The following is a 17,023-nucleotide window of genomic DNA, read 5'->3' as shown; positions in this document are numbered from 1 at the left end:
TTCCCTGTTTTGTTTTTTGCTCTTTCCTTTGTGCTTTTCTCTCACTGTCTCAGCATGCTGAAGGGATGTAATGAATATTTTCAGTTAAATCCACAGGGTTTATGGAATAGGCTCACCAGCCAAGAGGTGTTTGGGGTTTGCTCTGTCCTAACTTTGCTGCTATGGCTATGCCCACGTGCAGAAGTGGTTATCTGATTTACACATTATTCTGTATAGTCTCAGAAAAGATTACTGAGTATGGGTCCCTTGAGTAAGACAAAGGACTCTAAAGCTACCAGGGGAAACCCTGGAAATCCTGATTCAGGCTTTTGCCCCACTAACAGTGCCACATCTTAATCTCATGTAATAAAATGGTAGTTTTCTGGGTATTCCCATCTGGAAACATGGCGAATGCCACGCTAGCCTATTCTAATTGTGGATTCTCAGGATAGGACATTAAGTTGTTGGAAGGAATTTGTAGCTAGCCCAGTGTTTCTTACAACTGGCATTTATTGAGGGCCTACTGTGTGATACAAAATTGGGGCTACAAAACTCAGTCTTCCTCCCTCCTAATACTGGGAGCCTGTCTCAAATGCCAGCCTCTGACTCTGTTTCCAGTGACAAGTTCACTTCTTCAGAACATCATTCCCTTTTTATAGTTACAAAGTTTTGGGAGTTGGAGGTGACCAAGGAGTTCATCCTGTTTCTAGACTTACTTTTTAAAATGAAATCTTACCCAGAATGCTAATCTGTAAAACAGGTAGAAATAGCTGTGCTCTGGGTTTGGCCTTGCCTGCCTGACTGGCCCCTTTCACGTCCCTAAGGGGCCCCTCCTCAGATCCCTAGGACCTCGAGCCAATAATTTGGATCATTTCTGATAATTCAAAAGATTTTTCATGCATTGAACTCAACTTCCTAGTAACTCCAAAACCAGGCCCTTGGAGCAGCACAGCATAAATCTATTTGTCTTCTTTGTAAAAACCCTCCAGATATTTAAAGAACACCCAGCGTGCCCCTTCCTGCTCACCCCTTCTCTTCTCCAAGATAAACCAGCCTCACTCAGCTTTTCAACCTGTCTTCAGGTGGCATGTTTTCAAAGTGTTAATCAGAAAATTCTTTCTCAAGTTATTCTCTTTTTTCATCTAGCCTTTGAAGATGAAAACTGGAAAACAATGTCTGTTATCTGTCCTTGGTGAACTTTCCTCCATCCTCCTTCCCCTCCCCCTCCCTCCCCCGGCTAAATATTTTCACCCTCTTAGAGAAAACTTGTTTGTTACCAAGGACAAAAAAAAAAAGAAAGGATGTTAAAGACCTTGCCTTCTTGGATGGAACCACACTGGCAATCTCATTTTCCATTTTAGGACCCTGCCCCTCTGGGAGCTAGCACTCCACAAAGCCACCCCAGCTCCTGTCAGCAAGCAGGCCAGGGCCTGAGCTGTGTGCTCACTAGTTAGCATTCTGCTGGCATATCAAGTTTCACGGGCCTTCAGTGATTTTCACTGCAGAGACTCGCGTCGTCTTGCTTGGAGCAGAGGAAAGCCACCCTCTGAAGGGGGCTGCTCGTTTGGCACCCAGAAGCAGGCAGAGTGGCATCTGCCCGCGTTGCCCAAAGTGCTCCCCTTTCATTCGGTATCAGAGGCTTAGCCTTCTGGAAGAAAACAAGTGTTGGAACTACTTTAGACATTGAAATAGACAACTTCTTGGCATCTGGAAAAGTTGATGTTTTGTACCCTTTGATCTGAGGCCCCGTTTTCTTTCCACTCTTTTAAATGGACTGTTTTGTGGTTGATTGCGTTATTGGTTTGAAATCAATTTATTCCCTTCGTTTTCACCCTCTTTCCATATTTTATATAGAATGGTGTGTTTAAATCTAGTTGGAATTTAAATTCATGAACTCTATGACACTTAGGAAGTATGAGTTAATGATAATCTCTTGGCTTTCTACATTCCGCCATATTTTACCATCTGTGTTCCATGTGAAAAGCGTTAGCTTTCTATTCCTTTGCCTGCTGGTTATTACGTAGGACATTAAAGATACAGGATCTTGTCCTTTAGGTATTGACACTGTAACCAGGAGTTCTAACCTTTGACCTATTGACATCTAGGGATTCTGGCTAGCTTCTTCAGCTCCTTGAGCACTTTTATGCAGAAATGTATGCATAAATGCATGTGTTCATTTTTCTGGAGATTTTTCAAGGCATCTGAAGACTAAATAATGGTTAAGAATGCCTGAAGAGAGGTTTCAGCATCCTGAAATTGAACTAGATATGTCCTCTAACCTGGACTTCTTATGGTGGCATTGATTTTTTAAGGAAATTGCCTTAAAAATTCTGTTGTAAAGTAAGCCTGTAATGAATGTCATTCTACCTTGGGCATCTGATTCAGGACTAAATTCTGTATGAAAGCAAAGGAAAACAGAAGAGTGCCATCTAGAGGTCCTAACTCACAACTTTCAAAGCAGGCTCCCAGCTTTAGTAACTTTCAAAACTAAGGACATTTCTTTCCTGCTCAAGGAGCTGCTGCAGAGTATAAACGGGAATGTTGATGATGTTTATATATACAGATGCTACCCTGGAAGCATAATTTTAATAACAGCTTAATGTTGTAGATGACATTTATTCTATTTTCTAAGGACGTAGGAACTACATTTTTTAGGATCTACACTGGGTTTGAATATACTTTTAATCATAAAGCAAGAACAAATTTTTGATGCCTGATATAAAATTATGTTGATACAGGACCTTGACCTTGTTGTATTTTCTATTGAAGTTAGAGTGAATTAAAATTTTAGCTTAATTACTCTTACTGTTTATTTCAACACAGTGATATGAAATGATGTTTGCGAAATGGTGGAGAAACCATGGGTATTGCGGATTTGAATTCATCCTGGAAAAATAGATCGAGCAGAATTTATATTCATGTAAAGATAAATAACGGGGTAGGCAAGAATATAGCTTTGAAGGCCCGGCTCTGCCATGTATTAGCTTTGTCGTGTTGAACACACCATCTAACTTCTCAAAATCTTGGTTTCTTCATTTATAAATGGAGCTAATAGATATGGGTATGGGGAATAGCAGGAAGAGATGAGATGTGGAGGCGCCTTTGGGACTTAGAGTTGCCCTGGATGGTGCTGCAGGGGCAATCACCGGACATTGTAAATCCTCCCAGGGCCCACTGGATGGAATGTGGGAGAGTATGGGCCATGATGTGGACCATTGACCATGAGATGCAGAGATGCCCAGAGATGTACTTACCAAATGCAATGGATGTATCATGATGATGGGAGTGAGTGTTGTTGGGGGGGAGTGGTGGGGTGGGGGTGGTGGGGTTGAATGGGACCTCATATTGTTTTTTTAATGTAATATTTTTACAAAATCAATTAAAAAAAATAATGGTTTAAAAAAATATAAATGGAGCTAATAGTAGTATTTAACACAGGGTTGTTGTGAAGATTAAATGAAATAAAGCTGGAGAGCACAGTGCCTAACATTTTAAAAGTCTTTAGAAATTAGCAGTAATTTATTTTTGTTGTTATTGTCACCACAGACCAGTTTTGTTTTCAGGGAAGTTGTAATAACATAGAACCATATAATCTAAAAACCTGTATCTTACAGAGAATTCCATATTTTAAAAGCATTTTCACAAACACAATCTCTTGATTACAGTAAATATTTTATGAACATTTATTCACACATTATGAGGTACTTATTCAGCTCCTGTTGGGTATAATAACCATTTTTGGTGTTAAGGATTTGGTATTAGGTGCAGCAGTGAAAAAGACACGGGGCTTACATGTGGGGGAGCTAGACAGCAAACAAGGACATAAACAAGATGATTTCAACATGGTAAGTGCCATGAAGGAAATTCAACAGTGTGCTATATTAGAGAGCGACTGGACACCCCCTTTAGATTAGGTGGTGAGGAAGAGCTTTCAGAGGAAGTAACGTTTAAGCTATTACCTGAATGGCAAGGAGCCAGCCATGGGAAGATCTAGGTGCAGCCATTCCAGCCAAAGGAAATGGCAGGTATGAAGTCCACTAGGTAGGAGTGTGTTAAGCATGTTCAGAGACCACAGAGAGTGACAGTGTGGCTAGAGCTTAGCAGGCAAAAGGAAGCGTGGTAGGAGATGACTTCAGAGATGTAGGCAGCACCTCATAGGCTCAGGACTTTAGATTTTATTCTGAAGGTCATGGGGAGACATTGGAGAGTTGCTCAGATTTATATTTTAGAAAAATCCCCTTTTGCTTTTCTGCTGAGAATGGGTTGTAATAGAGCAAGCGTGGAAGCAGAAAGACCAGTTGGGAGACTTTTGCAGTAGTCTAATAAGCAAGAGGTGCTGATGGCTTGGATGAAGATGTCAATTAATTGGTTGAGGGGCTTGGCCCCCAGCAATCCGGTGCAGTGTGGAGGCATTGTAGCCTGGTGGGTGAGAGCACCAGCTGAAGAGTAAGGTTGTGTCTGTTTGGAAATCTGGCTTAGAAACCTTGGAGAAGCTTTTTCTTACCTTCTCTATGCCTAATTATTACCATCTGTAAAATGGAAATGATGGTGTGGCTTCCTCTTAGAATTGCTGTGAGGATTAACGGGATAGTCGTAACTTGTAGAGTGCTCAAAAAGAGTATCTGTTGGTACTGCTGTTTTTTATCACCACCATCACCAACTCCACCACAAGTACCATAACTACTATACATCATCCCCAGTATCCTCCATTTGCAAATGAGAAAACTTAGAAATACAGGGTGGTTTTGAAATCAAAATGGTCATCTGTGATTTTGCAATCCACTGCTCTTTCTGCAATATAATATGTAGTATGAGCTCCCAGAACACGATAATCTATTGCTCTGAATCTGTGTAATTCACAGCACATTTAATGCACCCATGAATGCTTCAACAACGTTAAGAAAATGGTAAACCAAGTTAGCTGAATCCCAGTGTGTGGGAGGGAGGGATCCTGTGCCTCTGCCTCTCTCCCTCAACCCTGTGCCATCAGAAATGTCAAATTCCCTGGCTTTCAAAGGTAGCTTGGGGACACCTAGGCCTAAAGTATTAGTATGCACATAGTTCATAGAGGAGGATGGAACTGAATATTTTGAGAACCTTGTAAGATAATGCATCTCTTTAGAGGCCTTTCAGCTCTTCATTAATTGTGTTAAATGGAGCCCCTCATAATATAAATAAATAAAATCCATGGGTTATCCCCAGACTTTTTCCAGTCAGACTTTTAGTGAAGGTGTTAAACCAGACTACCAGATTTGCATTTCTCTTTTCTTCATCTCTGTCTGCCATCGCCTAATCCCTTCTGGAGTAAGCAGTGAGACGGTAAGGAGCAAGAAGGACAAATCAGAAGCAAGGGGCTTGAAAATCCTTGGCTTCTAGCTCCTCAGCTCCATCAGGGCCTCCCGTCACGGAAGCCTGAAGGGAGGCTGTTTGCTTCTTGCAGAATGTGAGCACTTGATCCGCCACATGCTGGTGTTAGACCCGAATAAGCGCCTGTCCATGGAGCAGATCTGCAAGCACAAGTGGATGAAGCTAGGGGACGCCGATCCCAACTTTGACCGGGTGAGCTAGACACCCCTTGCCTCAGGGGACGCCTTTTGGAGCTGCCGCTGTCTCTTTCGCATGTGATTGTAATCAGGCCTTGACTTGGCACTGGGAACAAACTCCCGTGTAATAACTAAAGCAGTAAGTGAAGCTGGAAGGGATTTAAAACCAGCTGAGCTATTGGAGAGCAGTCCTCAAATCAAAGGCCCTCCCTGGCTTTTGCTACAATACAGCCCACAGTTCTGCAGCTCAGCCACCATGGGGATTTCTCCTTCCCCTTGTCTTAGTGTGCTCGGTTCCATGGCTTCTGTACCATACCTTTATTTAAACCATTATGGCAGGGGTTCGTACCCTTTTTTGTTCCATGGGCCCCTTTGTCAGTCAGGTGAAAACCATTGACCCCTTACTAAGTCCACACTATACTGTGTATTATTTAATAAATATATCACACCTGCACCAACACTTCCCCACAAGAATAATGGTTTTCTGAATTTTCAGGTCAAGCTCATGGACCCCTTGTTAAGAACTCCTGCATTACAGCCATCCTAGGTGCCCCAAGGAGCTCAGGAAATAGGGGGATCTTGTCTGCTCACAGCCAAGCACCCAGGACTGTCTTGCTTAAGGCTTTGTCTGAGTACAAACAATCTCTAGTTAGAGGGCAAAAGGAACAGCTGGGTCTTTGTGTATGATCTTCCAGGTTGACATAGTTAATTGGGGGGTTGACAGTTTGCTTCTCTTTATGATTTACAGTTAATAGCTGAATGCCAGCAACTAAAAGAAGAAAGACAAATGGATCCCTTGAATGAGGATGTCCTTTTGGCCATGGAGGACATGGGGCTGGACAAAGAGCGGACACTACAGGTATCTCTAAAAGAGAGAACAGAGTGAGGTGTAGCAGTTCTCCTTCTATCCTGCCTTTTCCATTTTTCCTCCTTCCTGGGAACTTGGTTCTTTGTGTTTTCCTCCTGTTTTTCTTCCTCCGCCCCTTGGAAAGAAGGTGCTGTGGTCTTCCCATGTTATTATTCAAAGAATTTTGGTCATTGGCATGCCATTTCACCAGGGGTTTTCACTCTCTTCCCTTCTCTCTTGGTAGTCCTTAAGATCAGATGCCTATGATCACTATAGTGCAATCTACAGCCTGCTGTGTGATCGGCATAAGAGACATAAAACCCTGCGTGTTGGAGCACCTCCTAGCCTGCCCCGAGCCATGGGTTTTCAAACACCAGTCAACATCCAGGTGGGCAATAACTCCAGAGACCTGATTCAGGACAAGTAACATGAGGGGGAAGGCTAAAGGCTTAGCCGTTGCTCACTAACCCTGACTCAAGAGGGTTTCTGATTCCTCCTTACCTCTGTCCCCTCCCATCTGTCATCTCTTCCTTTGTCAGAAGTCACGCAAAGATCTGAACCTTTCTTTAACGGAGAGGATGGAAGGGTCTTCCAATAACAATAGTTGCCTTTCATTTTAAGAAATAGCAAATCATTGGGAGAGACGGTGCTCTCTAAAGAATGCTTCCTTGTTGTGGCGTCTAAGGGCAGAGGAACGGAAGAGTCAGAGGTAGAAACGCAGACTCTAGCAATCAAGGCTACTTTACAAGGCCATCTGTGATTTCCTTCTAGCGCCTAAGGTATGTTTGTGTATTGTGTGTATTGCTTCCCAGGCGGAGCAGGCAGGCACCGCTATGAACATCAGCGTTCCCCAGGTGCAGCTCATCAACCCAGATAACCAAATTGTGGAGGCAAGTAGCCACTTCGGGTAGTTGTCCACTGAAACCCCTTTCGCTTCCAAAGCCTTGCTTCCTTTTCTGACGTCTTACTTCCGATTACTCTTATTTCTAATTTGATTGTGTTTCCCTCCACTTCAGGCGGAAGGGGCAGTGAACTTGGACAGCGACGAGGGTGAAGAGCCTTCCCCCGAAGCACTGGTTCGCTATCTGTCAATGAGGAGACACACAGTGGGTGTGGCTGACCCACGGTGAGGAGCGGGCCAACAACCCTGCTTCCCACCAGGGCAAGGAATTCCCACCTGAATTCCAATTTCTACTGCAGAACATTCTTCTTTCTTCATTGCATCGCCCAGATAAGATCTTATCCAGTGGCCAAGACAAAATTTTAACCCAGTTCAGGATCTCCAATAGATCAGACATGACATGGCTGAAGCATTGCAAAGCTGTCCGTAGTAGACTGTGGGCCGTTAGCCACGAGCAGGCCAATTAATCACGATACTTTGGTGAAGAGCATGACAGTATCTTTGCCCAAAAGATTAAGATCCAATGATCTCTGTCACATAAAAGTACCCTTTAAAATTCATGAGTTTGACAGCTTTTAGAGATGTTGTTTGCCACATGCTCTAATGCAAGATTACTCCAGATAGTGAGGGTAAATGATAGTGATGTAATTTATCTATGTTGGCAGTGAAAAATTAAATTAAGTGACCAAGAATCCAGAAACACTGAACAAGTACCAGTTTCCCCAAGTGTTTTCCCAGAACTGTACTTCAGGATGTTCTCTGGTACCCTCACACTGGGGAGGAATCTCTTGTTCCATGGTTGGATGTTCTGAGCCAGCTGTCTCGATTTTTCTGCTACAGTTGAAGACTCTCAACATTAAGAATAGCCTTTCCTCTTTGCTGGATATTTTCTTTGCTGAGTAGGAAAGAGAAGGTTGTGGCAAGAGTTCTCTTGAGAGTTCAGCTAGGGGCAGAGCCAGTTTTCTTATAAACATCTCTCTTCTCTGAGTGAATTTTCAAAAAAAAGAGCCTCCCATGTCTGCCGATTTGCTTGCTTTACATTTCTAGTTCTCGGCCTACGATCAAACAGGCGGTAGGGGAACATTCTGGCTCCAGAGACTGTGTCAGCTGCAAAGGGGTGGAGCCCTATGTCGCTCTGCTAGTGGAAAGATCTCTTATTTTAAAGTATGCTGTAAAACCTACTGTTGTAGCCTGACAGCCCTGCACATCCAGTACTTATCTGTCCTATCAGCACTGACAAGAGTAATTGCATTCTTTCCCTGGTGAATCAGTTGCTACTTTGGGTAGCCATTGTTTTAGTGGATGGCCTGTGTCCTCAGAAACAGGCTGTTCACCTCCAGGCTTTGAAAACCTGAACTGGACTGATGCCAGGATTTCCTCTTGACTCAGAGCTGCTGGTTTTACATGAGGATCAATGACAAATAGTGATCCCTAGTCCCAAGGAGTAAGATGGCAGAGAGTAGAATCCCACACATTTTGTTTCTGCTTTGCCCTGAGATCATAGAAGGGAATACAGATTTAGTGGGGAGGGAGATAGATTGGAAGAAAGAAATGAACTTGGCATTAACAATTTTGGGGCACAAGCACTTTTAAGTAAGAATTAACCAGACTTCTCTGTCCTCCTGTTTTCTGTCAGCACGGAAGTTATGGAAGATCTGCAGAAGCTCCTACCTGGCTTTCCTGGAGTCAGCCCGCAGGCTCCGTTCCTGCAGGTGGCCCCTAACATGAACTTCATGCACAACCTGTTGCCCATGCAAAATTTGCAACCAACTGGGCAGCTTGAGTACAAGGTACCTGGATATGGAAGAGGGCTTGCCCCAGAGAAACAAACTTTAGCTTCCTTTCAGAGGCTTTGAGTCCTTCCCCACGATTTAAGGGTTTCCTTATAGAGAAGGTAGATTTCTATCACAAAGCAGCTTGGGTGAGTGGGATAGTTTCTCTAGTCTAGATCACCATCAAAGAAGCCCTTCATCTCAGTAGATCAGAGTACTGCTCTTCTGTCTCCTAACCTCCCCCTGCCCACACCTCACCAGTCTATCCTTCCCACTCTACCTCGGGCAGGAGCAGTCGCTGTTACAGCCACCCACCCTACAGCTGCTAAATGGAATGGGCCCCCTTGGCCGGAGGGCATCAGATGGAGGAGCCAACATCCAACTGCATGCCCAGCAGCTGCTGAAGCGCCCACGGGGACCCTCTCCACTTGTCACCATGACACCAGTAAGTAGCAGCATAGAACAGCACAGAGCTTACTTTCCTGGAGGCTTTTAATAGAGAGGTTGCGACCCTGTGTTGGAAGCCCAAGGAGGCTCCAACCTACGTTTCTGAATTTCTACTTTGTCTAAACATATGATGCTCAATGTATGTTTTCTTCAGGCTAGTGGAATTTTCCAGACTTAATCTTTGGCAAACTTTTTATTTAACCAAATAATTTCTGTCCTGAACCCTACCCCAAGAGCCTCATCCTCAGTGGGCCGCATCTAGGCCCCCTAATTGAGTTCAGCTGCATTCCTGCCTGCATCTGGGCAGAAGAGCCGTTGTCTAACTCATGGCCTCCTCAAAGAGAACTTCTCCCTGCTGGAAGGCAGTTGGATCAGACAGTTGCCTCTGTATGCAATTGCTTTTTAGATTCGTTTCCAAAATTACCTTCTCACCAACTCTTTCTGCTTTTATCAGCACCACCTTATATCTTTGGTACAACCTAGAATCACAAACTCTTCCTGAGTCACTTGGTATTCATAACGATCACTTTCAAAGATTTTTTTTTCTCCCCTGGGTTTTTATTTCTGGTTATTTTCCCATCTGGATAAATTCACTCATTCATAACTACATTCATAGCCCTTACAAGGTGTTTCAGAGTAGTACTTCTCAAATTAAGACCCATTTTTTTTTTCCTTCAGCCCAGCACTTATTAATACTTTTGTAAAATACAGTAAAAGTGAATTATTAGAAAGGTGAAATTTTAGAAGCATACAAAATGCAATAAATTTTTAAATTACTTCAACAGGCAAAATCATTCTGTTAAAATGCTATAAAAGTTTCTAAAAGCTGACTCTTGATTGCTGTACGTACTTTAGCACAGATTGGTAACAAAACAACGTTGGACTGGCACAGGGCCATGGGCCACACGTCCATTAACACTGCTGCCAGGAAAATGAAAGAATTATGTGTCCTAGTTCTTGGCTCCACCAGGTTTATGCTATGGGAAGACAAGATCAACATATGTGAAACACTTGAATCATAGGAAAAAATCATTTGTGATGAAGTACCAAAGTGAATAACATGGATTATTGTGACAGAGTCATTCAGGGAAGGGCAAGATCAGTGAAGGGTGATTTATAACAGCTTTATGGGATGTGGGGCGACACACTGTGTCCTCTGTAACTGCTTTTGCCAAGATCACTAACAAGCTCTTATTGATAAATCCATTGGTCATTCCTCATCTTTATCATTTTGGACCTCCCAACTGTATTAGTCACTGTTGGCCATTTTTCTCCTTGAAGTGTTTTCTTCCTTTGACTTCTGTGACACTGTATGTTCTTTGTTTTCCTCCTGTTCCTCCTTTTCATTCTCCCTTTTAGGCCCTCTTTTTGCTTGTTCCTTGAAATTGGTGAAACCAGAGTCTTATCTTGGGTCCTGTTCCCATCTCACTTAACATACTCTTTTTGGATAACCTTGTCCACTCCCATAATTTTACTTCCCATTGAGTCTCCAGCACTGAATGCTTTTTTGAAGTGTACACACACACACACACACACACACACCTGCCTACCAGACAGATTTAGTTGGTTATCCCACAAGTGCCCACAATCTTAATTCAACCTGTCCCAAAATTAACTAAGCCTGTGCCACCCCCAGGACAGTGAATGGCACAGTCATTCCCCTGGGTCACACAAGCTAGAAACATGCATTTTATCTTTAACTCCTCCTGTTCCCTTTTTCTCCATATCAAATCAGTTATTCGCCTTCTGTGAATTAAATACCTTTCTCCATCTCCACTGCCTTTTCCTTACCTCAGACCGCTGTCATCCTTGGCCTAGATTAACACAGTGCCCTCCTAACTGGCTTCCTTGCTTGTCTCGTCTCCCAATTCCCACTGCCAGCTGTTTTCACACTGCACCTAAAGTGGGCTAACTTTCTAAAACATAAATCTTAAAACATCATGCCTCTGCTTAAAATCCTTTAGAGATTCACCACGCATTCCCTCAAAATAAACTACTTAATGTGGTATTCAAGGCCATTTGTAACTGGCCACAGTGTTTCTCTCCTGCCCCATCTGTAGCCACCTCCTGCCTAGCCCTGTTCACTCTACCCTTATAAAACTGTAGTAAAGGATCTGGAAAACCTAGAAGCAAACAAAAGAATTAATCCAAAAATTTGTGGTTTTTTCCCCCTTTGGCTTTGTTTTGTTCTGTACTAATCATCCATTTTGAAAGTGTCATTTTGTAAAACTTGAGGTCTGATTTTTGCTGTAGTGCCGGGGGCTTGGTGATGATGTGAGCCCCCAGGTTGTGAGTAGCTAGCCCTCAAGGATGCACAGCATCCCAGTCCATGTGGCGATGGAAACAAACAGTGGCAGTGACGCATGCCTTGGGGTTCTCATTTCACATATGTGCTTTGGTGGGTAACAACTATTTTTGAATTGCAATTACACAAATATTTGTTCTATGCTAAAATGTGCTTTAAAAAATCCTTTTGGTTTTTCGAAGTTGAGACATTTACATTCTGGAAAAAAAACATATGAAACAGGTCAGTTTCTAGATATTCCAGGTGAAGTCTACTACTACATTTTCACATCCCCGTACACCTGCAGACTTCTGTTTTCTCTGAGCCTAGCACATCATGACCCCTTTCCCTCTTCGCTTGGCCTGCGCTTATTTATCCTTCAGGCCTCAGGTTAGATGTCTCTCCCTAAGGGATGCCTTCCTCAGTTCCCAAGCACCCTCATTAGAGGACTTGGTCATGCTCTTTTACAATTGCCTTGTTACTTGTCTCTGTCCTCTGCTAGAATGTAAAATGAGGGCAAGGACTGTTTCTGTAAATTCACATTTTACATAGTAGGCATTCAGCTGTTTGTTGGATGAATAAGTGAATGAAGACAAATAAGAAAATTCTGATTATCACCTGAGCAAGGTAAAAATGGGAAAACAGAAAGGTATATATGAAAGTTCCCTATGACCCAGCATCCTAGAATAGTTTTGCAAATAAGACAGTTAACAGAAAGGCCTGCACCACGTCCAATTTCAAGAACAAACTGCCACCTTGAGCCTTTCCTTCCTGTCCCTCTGCAGGCCGTGCCAGCAGTTACCCCTGTGGATGAGGAGAGCTCGGATGGAGAGCCAGATCAGGAAGCTGTGCAGAGGTAATGTGACATCTGGCAGTGCTTGCAGAACGTCCTTGGGCAGGCTCCCCCTGCAACCAACGAAAGGTCACCTCTGCCCAAGGAGGTGGTACAGTGCAGCTTCAACATTTGTGTGGTCTCTTTGCTCAAGCCAGATGGCATATTCCTCCCCACATGGAAGTACACAGAAGACTACCCAGAAAATTTCATTTCTTTAAGCGCCATTGGAAGTCCCCTAAGTGACAGCAATAACCCTAAGAACTTTTTCTCTACTCCCACCTTCCTTCCTTGCCCCCTGCCTTCATTTTGCAACTCTGATAGTATTCACAAGGCACAAAGCCTGCTCCTACCTACCAAGAACTGTTTACTGAAAAGGAATTGGCGATTTGGGATGACAGTGATCCTAGCTAGTCTGGCCATGGACCTCTGGCATGGATTCTTCCTTTCCAGGAGAATGAATACCTCTTGTACTGTTTGCTGTGTGCTTCTTCCACCCCTTTGTACCAACAAAAATATATTGGAAAAAAAAAAAGGAATTTGGGATTTGGGCCAGGGACAGATGCAAATATCCATTGTTTGCAGGACCTGGTTGAGAGATGCCCAAATCACAGGCAATGGCAGTGATCATCAGGCGTGCAGCCCTGTTCACTTGCCCCCATGCTGGTAGCCGTGGTCCTCAGCTCCATGCATGCCCTGTGTGGGAGTCGTCTTTCTCATTTTCAGGGGAGGGGGTTTGACCAGAATCCAGCATGTATTTTCCCAGAAATACAGGTGTTCTTCAAAACTATATGTTTTTCCCTTGAGGGAAGTTGAAATAAAATGGTTTTCATGGGCTCTTGGGGAAACTTTGGGTGTGTTTATCAAATGAATATTAAACCACTAACGGCTTACACTTTGGCAGGTTTACTTACCACTAATTACACTGCAGTGTGTTAACTGTTTTTAGCTTAAAGGAGCGAAGTAGTTAAAAGAATGAAATGAGACCATGTTTTAAGACTCAGCGGGTTGCTGGCCAGTACTCCTTCCCTAAACCCCACAGCCCTGAGAGCTGCTATTCAAGAGGAAGCTGGTCCCGAGTGCAAAGAGACAGTTCATTCAGAGGGCTGGTCGCAGGTGGGCCAGCCCTTCTACAGCTTAGCCAGTAGAAGGAAACTTGCGGTGACTTTTTTTTTCTCTTGGTGCTGTTGATGCTATAGTTTGCTTATCATGGGGTAAAAAGGTTCCACATGGGCCCTGCTGGTGTCACGAAGATCAAGGAAATGAAAAACTAGGGTCTTTAATGCCATCCCAACTTAAATTGACAGCAATTATTTTATTTTATCTTCTTTGTTTTGGATTTTACTTCCTCCAACTCCCCCTTCTGAGTTAGACCAGCATTTAAAAAGTAAAATGTCCATTGGTTGTGATGTAATAAAAAGGAATAATGCCTCTTTTACTTATTCTCTAAAAGAGCAGCAGTGGGGGGGTGGGGGTGGGGGGGCATTAACCCGACAAAGGGGGACTAATATCTTATCAATGCTATCAACCTAGTGATGGATCTGGAAGATCTTCATAATAAAATTCATCAGCTTGTAGAACTCTTCAGCTTTTGAAACTCTTCTGTTTTCTTGCCTGGCCTCTACCCCACTAAAAACAATTCTACCCATTTCATATGGTTTTATTTCTTTATCCTCTAGGGAAAGTTGGTTTCCTGAGGACAACATCAGGTTTTCTTCTCTGATGATTATTAGCATCATGGGGCAGGAGGGAAGAAGTGGTTTTAGAACTCACTTATCTCTAAATGGAAGGATCTCTTTTTCCGGGACTGTAATAGTGAGGAAAGTCTTGGAACTTGAGGCTTGGAGGGTCAGGAGACATGTGGAATCCTGTTGAATATCTCCCTTGGCTCATCTCCAGGAACAATCCTTAAGGTTCATTTCCTCTGACTTTGAGAACCATCTTGTATTTTAGAAATTTGGAGGGAAAATAAGAGAAAATTAACAAGCAGAAAAGAAATCTGTTTGTCCAACAGAATTAAGTAGGGAAAATTGATCCTCTTTGTGAGCTTGATCTGCATTCTCTTCTCTTCAGTGGCTACTCTTAAAGTTCAAAATTTAGCCACTTCAACATTCAGCCAACTTTTGTTGGTCAGTTAGACACATTTCACTTTCATCCAGTCAGGGATCTGTTTGCCATGAGCCCTTTTGAAGCTCTGGCACCTTTCTTTCCTATTGCTTTGGATTAACATCTAATGCTTCTTGCTGAGGAATATTCCTGTCTGTCTTTTTTACTATGAAATATGCTCCTGCTTGTTGCAGGTACTTGGCAAATAGGTCCAAAAGACATACACTGGCCATGACCAACCCTACAGCTGAGATCCCACCGGACCTACAGCGGCAGCTAGGACAGCAGCCTTTCCGTTCCCGGGTCTGGCCTCCTCACCTGGTACCTGATCAGCATCGGTGAGTAGCCACATGAGCTGTGTGAGCCCCTTGAGGCTCATCGGACAGGCACCCTTCAGACTGGTCTTGCCGTGATGGTGACTAGCATCCGGGCTTTAAGTGGAAGCCGGCTGCCATCCTGAGCTTACAGCTGCTCAGCACTAAGTCACGCGCAGGGCAAAGGTTTTCTCCTGGGCCCTGGAGCAATCGGAGATTCTACCCTCTCATTATCTCGCAGACCTATTTATTGTCTGCGGTTAGTCCCCATGCTTGTAGACGTTGACTCACAGCTGAAATTAAACTTGAGACCTGCAAGCGGGTGAAGTGCTTGCAAGGCCAACTGGAATAGGAGAATTTGTCACCATATCACTAGGCTTGACCTTTAGTATTCCAAAAGAATACTTCAAAAGAATGTGCATTTCATACCATGTTACCATTGAACAACGAGCTTGAATTAATGGAGGAAAATACATCCCTTTGCGAATGGCAGAGCAGAGATGCTGCATCCTCTTGAGTTTTGTGCTTGAGAAGTCATTCTTTCAGTATTCTGATAAAATCTTTTTGTTCAGCCTCTCTTATATTGATAATTCATTCTCTTGAAGAAATAAAAACAAATTATCCATCCTGCCAAGAAAGCATCCCAAAATTGAATCCAGGGAAGCCTGGAAGCAGGGGGGCATAACGCTCTGCTAAGCTAAGAAAATTATTGTCTTCTTTGAATACCCTTGCTGACGACAAATCTTAGCTCTGTCCGTTCTTAAGCTATCCCCAAGCTTCCAGACCATACTTTCAGAATCCCCACTGATTGCTAGAGTTTATTTTATTTTAGTCTTTTGGGGGGAACAGTGAAAAGCAATCTTAGTTGGGAAGGTTGAAAAGCAGTCAGGGAAGCAGATTTGGCTCAACTGATAGAGCATCCATCTACCACATGGGAGGTCCAGGGTTCAGACCCAGGGCTCCTGGCCCGTGTGGTGGGCTCGCCCACGCGTGGTGCTGATGCACGCAGGGAGTGCTATGCCACACAGGGTGTCTCCCGCATGGGAGAGCCCCACATGCAACTAGTGTGCCCCATAACGAGAGCCGCCCCATGCAAAAAAAGTGCAGCCTGCCCAGGAGTGGTGCTGTACACGCGGAGAGCTGGTGTAGCAAGATGACACAACAAAAAAAGAGATACAGATTCCCAGTGCCCCTGGCAAGAATCCAAGTGAACACAGAAGAACACACACACCAAATGGACACAGAGAGCAGACAATGGGGGAGGGGAAGAAGGGGAGAGAATTTTTTTTTTAATTAAAAAAAAAAGAGAGAAAAGCAGTCATATTTCAAGGAAACCAGATTTAAAAGTGTGCTATTAAATCTTGCCACCTGCTCACACTGGCAAGTGTGGCGCAATATTTTTATTGTGGCTACTTAACCACTGAGCTTCGATGTAATCAGCTGAGGCAGGTGAACTCTGAGCAGACTAAGACACGAGTGCCACGTTGGAACTCTAAGAGAAGGAAGAAGATAAGCTTATATAAGTGACCCCGAATAATTTCTCCCGAAAAATGGTCTGCTTGGAGTAGCAGGAATGAAGATTCTCCAATAAAACTCTGATGGCACAGAAATAACAATATTTTTTCTGACGAAAATCTCTCAGGACCTCATTGTTCACTCAACAATGAGTAAGTTACTGAAGAACTTTTCTTTTTTCCTTCATAAATTTCCTCTGGTAGGCAACAGCTCTGAGCTCTAAACTGTTACCTAAAAGACCCTTTATTACCTCGTTTCTCCTTGTTGCCATCCTCACTTCCCCCACAGCCTGGCACTTAAATTGTTCAGCCCTTGTTAGAGTTTCACATGTAGCTTAAGTCCTTTGAGTATCCTCATTTAATTCTAGGTATTTCTCAGGAGGTATTCTTATCAGGTGAAAACCTGCACAGCTCCAGTCAGCCTTGGTCACAAAGCCTATATCCTGTTTACATTTGTAGCCAAGGGAAGGCCACAGTGGCCCAC

General features: G+C 43.5%; 1 protein-coding gene across 8 annotated transcripts in view; it reads left to right on the top strand.

Annotated features, from left to right (window-relative positions):
- SIK3 (SIK family kinase 3) overlaps positions 1-17,023 on the top strand; it is a 277,323-nt gene that overhangs the window by 234,977 nt on the left and 25,323 nt on the right. For 4 of the 8 annotated variants that reach the window (XM_071212341.1, XM_071212347.1, XM_071212342.1 and 1 more), the window contains 8 exons: positions 5,420-5,538; positions 6,271-6,381; positions 6,614-6,757; positions 7,182-7,259; positions 7,386-7,495; positions 8,907-9,060; positions 9,332-9,487; positions 12,559-12,629. In XM_071212341.1, the coding sequence (XP_071068442.1) occupies positions 5,420-5,538; positions 6,271-6,381; positions 6,614-6,757; positions 7,182-7,259; positions 7,386-7,495; positions 8,907-9,060; positions 9,332-9,487; positions 12,559-12,629 (943 nt within the window). Of the gene's footprint in view, positions 1-5,419; positions 5,539-6,270; positions 6,382-6,613; positions 6,758-7,181; positions 7,260-7,385; positions 7,496-8,906; positions 9,061-9,331; positions 9,488-12,558; positions 12,630-14,905; positions 15,050-17,023 lie in introns of all 8 variants that reach the window. The other 4 variants (XM_071212345.1, XM_071212344.1, XM_071212343.1 and 1 more) reach the window with 3 other exon arrangements.

The sequence above is a fragment of the Dasypus novemcinctus genome, chromosome 27 (genome assembly GCF_030445035.2).
Source record: "Dasypus novemcinctus isolate mDasNov1 chromosome 27, mDasNov1.1.hap2, whole genome shotgun sequence".
Lineage (NCBI taxonomy): Eukaryota > Metazoa > Chordata > Mammalia > Cingulata > Dasypodidae > Dasypus > Dasypus novemcinctus.
The sequence above is the reverse complement of the archived record's forward strand: the minus strand, read 5'-3'. Positions and strand labels throughout refer to the sequence as shown.